This window comes from Charadrius vociferus, unplaced genomic scaffold (assembly GCF_000708025.1).
Source record: "Charadrius vociferus isolate BGI_N301 unplaced genomic scaffold, ASM70802v2 scaffold2907, whole genome shotgun sequence".
Taxonomy (NCBI): Eukaryota; Metazoa; Chordata; class Aves; order Charadriiformes; family Charadriidae; genus Charadrius; species Charadrius vociferus.
Window position 1 is genome coordinate 484 of NW_009649126.1, and position 294 is coordinate 777.

The window sequence follows — 294 nt, forward strand, 5'->3', positions numbered from 1 at the left end:
CCGGGGGCGCGAGGGCTCCCAGCGGCAGGCCCCCGACGGCCGCATCAGCCGCGCCGAGTTCGAGAAGATCTACGGCACCTTCTTCCCCAACTCGGACCCCCAGGGGTACGCGCGCCACGTCTTCCGCAGCTTCGACACCAACGACGACGGCACGTTGGACTTCCGGGAGTACATCATCGCCCTCCACCTCACCTCCTCGGGGAAGACCCACCTCAAGCTGGAGTGGGCCTTCTCCCTCTTCGACGTGGACCGCAACGGGGAGATCAGTAAGAGCGAAGTGCTGGAGATCATCAC

At 65.6% G+C, this 294-nt stretch overlaps 1 protein-coding gene across 1 annotated transcript; it reads left to right on the plus strand.

Annotated features, from left to right (window-relative positions):
• Nucleotides 1-4: 4 nt before the first annotated feature.
• LOC104289419 (visinin-like) lies at nucleotides 5-289 on the plus strand (the record flags this gene model as incomplete). The annotated part of the gene is made up of 1 exon (XM_009888354.1): nucleotides 5-289. A coding segment is annotated over one exon (285 nt), but the record flags the coding sequence as incomplete, so codon positions are not given.
• Between the last annotated feature and the right edge of the window lie 5 nt (nucleotides 290-294).